This window comes from Agrilus planipennis, unplaced genomic scaffold (assembly GCF_000699045.2).
Source record: "Agrilus planipennis isolate EAB-ADULT unplaced genomic scaffold, Apla_2.0 scaffold32, whole genome shotgun sequence".
NCBI lineage: Eukaryota > Metazoa > Arthropoda > Insecta > Coleoptera > Buprestidae > Agrilus > Agrilus planipennis.
The window spans coordinates 89016-94911 of record NW_020439506.1 but is presented as its reverse complement, the minus strand read 5'-3'; the positions used below and the strand labels follow the sequence as shown (position 1 = coordinate 94911).

Below are 5896 nucleotides of genomic sequence, written 5' to 3'. Positions count from 1 at the left end.
TCCCTAGCTCTATAACTGCCTGTTGTTCTTTATACAAAGTAAGTACAATCCTGTCTGTGAATAATTGTGCAGTAGTGATTTTTACGTAAACACAATTAAAAACGTTTTTACCGTAACTGTCATGTTACTTATTAACGAAGAACTTTCAAGTTAGTTTTTTTTTTATTGCAGCTAATCCTATCCTCCCTCCCAAATAAAATCCGTAAGATAAATAAGACGGGCGTATACAATTTCAGCATCAGGAAACTTTCAGCGGTTCTAAAAGGTTTTGATTACCAGATGTTCGTTTTGGGGCTTTAGCAGTTTAAAGCGATAGCTTTAACAATGTGAATGACGACAAGCAATTTATTATTCTTTTTGCATCCGCGACCAGAAACAATGGTACCTACTAAATTTAATAAACTATGTATTTCGAGAATATATGATTCTCAAAAATTTTCTTTTGTGTATTAGTGAATTAATTTTTGAATTAATTTTATCCACTACAGATAATCTCAACAGCAACAATTTTTCCCCATTAATTTGAGGTTATCTGTAGTGTGTAAAATTAATTCACTAATACATTGAATTAACGCTACAAAAATACAAAATACAAAAGTATCTCGTTAGTAAAACATGTAAGTAATTATTATACTAGAGATGTAATATTTTTAAATTAAATTCAAAAGATCTTTTATAATTCTCAATTTAATTAATTATTATAGTATTTTAACTGATAAAACTATTGAATTTTTCACAAAACAAGACAGTAATTACCTTTTTTACTTGAAATTTAAGTTACAAAAGACAAAAGAGAAACAGCAGAGAAACGCAAACAGGTTTTAAAAGTTTTGAAAAATTGACACATTTTAGTTATTCTTCTAATAGCGTTCAAGAGCTTCATAGGTTTTTGCAAATTTCGGAAAATTAAGCCAGTTGCTGGACGAAGCTCTGCTACAGACTGGTTTCACGTTTTGTAGATTTTATTTTGCATGAAACCCCATAGGAAAAAATTCAAAATCGAAAGATCTGTCCTTGAAGAAAGACATTGTCTAAAAATACCTATAACAACGTACAGTTGTGTCTTGGAACACCGTCTTGTTGACTATGCATCTTTCAAAAATGAAACATGAGACCCCAGTCCCAAAACGTCTTTGTTGTGTCCTCTTAAAAATTAAAAAGTGATTTTCTGTGGACCAGTTGATCGATTGAAAATAATCGCACATGAAATATAAGATTCATCGGACCAGATAATGAGTCTGCCAAAAAAAAACTTTTGGGTGTTTCATTGCCACCAGTCAGTAAGGCCCTCTTCAGCCTGCTTTCAGGAATTGTGGGAATGGGTGGGTGGTGGTTCGGGTGAGAAAGTTGAGACGGACGAAATGAAGACAGAAGAGAATGAAAGATTATCTGTGGAATATTACTGCCCCAGCATTTGCCTAAGTGATCCAAGGAAACCACAGAAAAAGTTGGACCAAGGCAGACAGACCCGGAATCGAATCAGCGTCCTCCCAAATGCTAAGCAATGGTCTAAACCTCTAGGCCATGCTGCTCGGTCTGAGTCTGCCAAGACATTCAGTAGTATATGGATATATACCAATACCATTGACAAAGTAGCATTCCAGGTGCTATGTGGAATTTATATGAGTTACATTTTACTTTTTGTTTCAAGCAAATTAGTCAAAGCGTATTACCTACTAATTTGACACAAAAGAAAATTTTACAAAATCTTGAACTTGTGTTTCAAAATAATTGTATATAACGACATATTTTTGAAAAGCACACAATATGCTTAATAAATATAAAATTATCCATTTAAAAAGACATATATTTGTTTCATAACTGAAAAATTGAAGGTACCAGAGAAAATTCTATAAGAGTACCTTTTAATTTCTGGTTTAAAGATAACTGAGATGAGTGCCTCAAAGGTGATCCTTTTTAATTGCACCCTGTATCTCAAAAAATACAAATGAAATGAAAATTCTGCTGATACCCCCCTTAATTTCACAAAAAAGTAGCAGACTGTTGCAAAAACCGCAACTCTCTATCTTTAACAATAAGGGAGGTATCATGCGAATGTGATAAAACCGGGATTTACTGTAAAGTCGCTTTTGAACTAATTTGTAAGCCTAAAAAATAGGATTTACTATGAACAACCAATTGTAATTAAATGTGATAAAATCGAACCAAAACTCTTCTAAAAATACTTCTTAAATTGTGAGCATGATTTATTGAAAACAAGAAAAGAGCCGCTAGGCTTAAAAATTGCATTGATCAATGTCATCTGGAACAAGCGGATTTCGTTGCTACATTTCACGCTGCTTTGTTTTTATACTTCAAGAAATTTATTTGTTGTGTTTTTTATTAAAAATTCTTCAGCACGATATTGCCTGTTAAATATTTCTGTTTGACAGTAAAGTAACAAATTTCTCGTATGGTATGAGACCGTCCCAGTCGATCTCCAATTCTCTGAACATCTCGTAGGATTCTTCTTGAGTTATTTTATTTTCCGTTTGTGTTATGTAATAGTTCAATTCCGATGCTAAATTATATCCACTGTAACCCTCAAAATCGAAGGAGCGACACAGTTGATAATGATCAAAAAATAAGTGTAAATCCTCATCTCGGTCCAATGCTTGAAAAGCTTCCCTTAGAGGAATAGGGTCGTCGGTACCTAAAAGAATATTTTTAACCAGTGTATACTGGTAATTTGCAATTAAAATGATTATGTTATTATAATTATACCTGAACTGCAAATAATTAGCTATAATAAAACCATAACTAATAAAAAACATAAACAAGAACTAGAATTTGCCATCTTTTTTTCTAGGTACCTAATACATAGTGCATGTATTGTAATAAAATAATATTTGCTGTCCCTTACAACGACAATTTCATTATTAATATGTAGCATGTCGTAGAGATACGATTTATTTGAAATACATACTTGCATTTAAAAGGTAAATGCGAAATACAATATACCTAATTATATTTAAATGTTTTCTTTAAGCATTTTGCATTTAATTTAAAATACTTCCCCAGATGGCTATTTTATTTGTAAAATCATAAATGATCCTACTTGGTCACATTGGTCATTGAAGGCATTAAAAGTTTAAGGTGACAAAGATCTATTCTATAGATGCCTTCCAATAGTTGAACCGCAAAGAAATTTGAATTCTTTGGAAGTGGATAATACATAATATTGTGGATTCGATTGTTGACATTGTTGTCCGGGCTGTTTTGCCGTAGTCCATCGAATTTCATAGTTTCAAACGCCGCATAACTGATATCAATACCTGCCGAATCAGTACTGAAGGTGCCGTCAGCGAGGAACGACTTAACCTTTCGGTCACGACAAAGCAACCGACAAAAAAATATTGTAGCGAGCACGAGTGTGCTTGTATGCGATCGTGCACACGAGTGCGTGAACGGCTTATCGATTCGCCGACTAGCCGCGGGCGCCTTTCTTCATGTGCGCCGTATTTGTAAATGTGTGTGTCGTACCTGCGTTCTGGGAAAGCAATTAAACAGTTCAAAGAAAAAATCTAATCCGGATGTTTCCAGACGGTTCCAGAAAGTAAACAAAAGAGTATTTAAAGGAAGAGACGATCACCGAAAAAAGAAGAAATAAATTGACCGTTGCAGAAGTGAGTCGAGAAATAAATTGACAGTGATAGCAGTGAAATAAATATCGCAGTGANTTTTCTACTCGGGCCCAGAGACAACAGCTGAAGCATTGCATCCAATTTTCCCCTCGTTGATTTTCGGAGAATTTTCCGTTACAGAAAATACAGTCAGCGTCTTTGTTTTTTCGGTTGTTTAATTGATGGCATGGAGTTCATTACATCGGAATGGAACGGCTACTCGCTGCTGACACTGCGGTTGTTTCTTGTAGGTTTTAGGTCTAGAAAGTCTGTTTAAGTTTAATTTCGTAACTAGGATATTTGAATGTTCGTTTTCTTTTGTTGCTTTGAAGCCGCTGGTTATGGGGGAGGATCATTTGTTGGCCTCATAGTTTGAGGCTTAGGGACAGTTGTGTAGAAGCAATAAAATCTTCACTGCTAAAAGCATAATGTAGTCAAGATTGCGGAGGATGTAGATTTTTACTTTTAAAGAAAAAGGAAAATCGGGAGTGTGTGCCTGCCTATTGTGCATCTCAGTATTTCATGTTAGTTGTGCTGAGAGGAAATCGAAGGCATCTTTATTTTTTGTGGATGAAATGTCGAAACCGAAGTGATATTGAAAGAATGAAGGAAAAGAATGAATTATTAATGCAGACGAATACGGAATTAAAAAGTAAAGATGAATTACGCACAAGCACAAGCAGTGGCAATATCTACTGGTATTCGAAATTGCAACAACAGATAAGTCAACTGAAATAGTGATAAAAAGTGAAAATCAAGGAAAAACTAATGAAATACTACACAAAGTTAAATTTAAACCGAAAGAAAATAATGTTAAAGTTAATTTACTAAAAAAAGTTAATAATGACAAATTATTCCTGAATGTGGTCCTACTAATTATATTGTGAGTTTGAGAAAGTTCTTATCCACTATACAAAATACAAAAGTCAATTTAAAAAAGCTGAAAGACCCGTTAATTAAAATCGTTGGAGTACAGATGTCAGGTGAAAAGATGATTTAGTCAAAGAATTAAGTACAAAAAATACCATTCCAACAGAAGATACCTCAGTCAATCATATTTTCAAATCAAATCAAAGTAGTGAAATTTATTTGTTGAATATTGTTTTAGATTGCTTTAAAGCTATAAATGGCACATTCTTGAGCGAATGTTTTGTGCATCAATAATTTTGGTAGGCAACGTTAACATTTTTGGTATCTTGGGGTTCAGCATCTTGTAGAATAATTATATATTCCGTGTGAATGGTGGGTGTTAATTCATTCATTTCAAAGTACCATTGGTAGTAGGGTGGCGCAAAAAAACCGACTATTCAAATTTTTTTACTCGTTACGGTATAATTTTATCGACCACAAAATAATAAGTTTCTGAAAGTTTCAGTTCAAAATTTGAATTTTGAAAGGTCGCTCATAATTTTTTTTAATTTACTAGTGCATTACAATTACAAACAAATTCTGTATTCGGAAATGAAGTGGAAAAAGCGGAAAGTCATTTCGTTTTTTCCCGACAGAGGATTTAATTGTATTCTTTTGCACCCAACTTCACATTTAAGCCGTATAGTTTTTATATGCTTCGAGAGCTCATATAGCAAGGCTTGTGTGTGAAAAATTNTTGGGATACAAGATACATAGGTTAGTTATAACTTCCGAATATATCTTTTTAATAATTTTTATCCGTTATTTTTAAATAATTTTCACTTCAGTTTTCTCAAAAATAGTTGAACTCGGCAACGTTATTGTTAATCCACGGCAGTAGTGTACACGTGTTGCACCATAGACTAAATATTTTGGCGTTAAAGCACATAAAGTTATGCAAAAAAAATAGGTTTGACAGAACCTAAAAATAAATTGAACCATGTAAACAAGTTGAAATATTTCATATTTATTTGCAATTTTTGTGGGCGTTTTAAGATCAAGGTGATCGTGCGAAGTGTTGAGGTTATAATCAGGTTGGCGCAGTTGCCATATTTGTGTTGTATTTAGCGAAAATTACCTGTGACAACTCTCCTGTAAAATTGGGAGGGATGGCGCAGTAACTTTGCGGGGGAGATGGTTCGTGAACCATCTGTCTTGTAGAATAGAAAAGTATGCTACTTTATTATCCGTTTAGGATGAGAGGGAGCCATTCAGCAACTAGCAGACTAGGTTCAGGAAGGTAGGAGTAAAGTCCAAGAAGCAATTCAAGAAAATGATACCCCAGGAACCATGTTAGAACTTAATCCCGTACCATGTACATTAGAGTGGCGCAAAAAAAACGACTTTTTTTTTTAATCTCAAGT

General features: G+C 33.8%; 2 protein-coding genes across 4 annotated transcripts in view; both read right to left on the bottom strand.

Annotated features, from left to right (window-relative positions):
* Positions 1–5896, bottom strand: part of LOC108735748 — a 169201-nt gene that overhangs the window by 139899 nt on the left and 23406 nt on the right. The gene's annotated exons all lie outside the window — the stretch shown is intronic.
* The window catches only part of LOC108735750 (calmodulin-like), a 19195-nt gene continuing 15488 nt past the window's right edge, over positions 2190–5896 (bottom strand). The window contains exon 3 of the mRNA XM_018467883.1: positions 2190–2653. Coding sequence (XP_018323385.1) covers positions 2373–2653 — 281 coding nt within the window. The 3' untranslated portion in view covers positions 2190–2372. The remainder of the gene's footprint in view (positions 2654–5896) is intronic.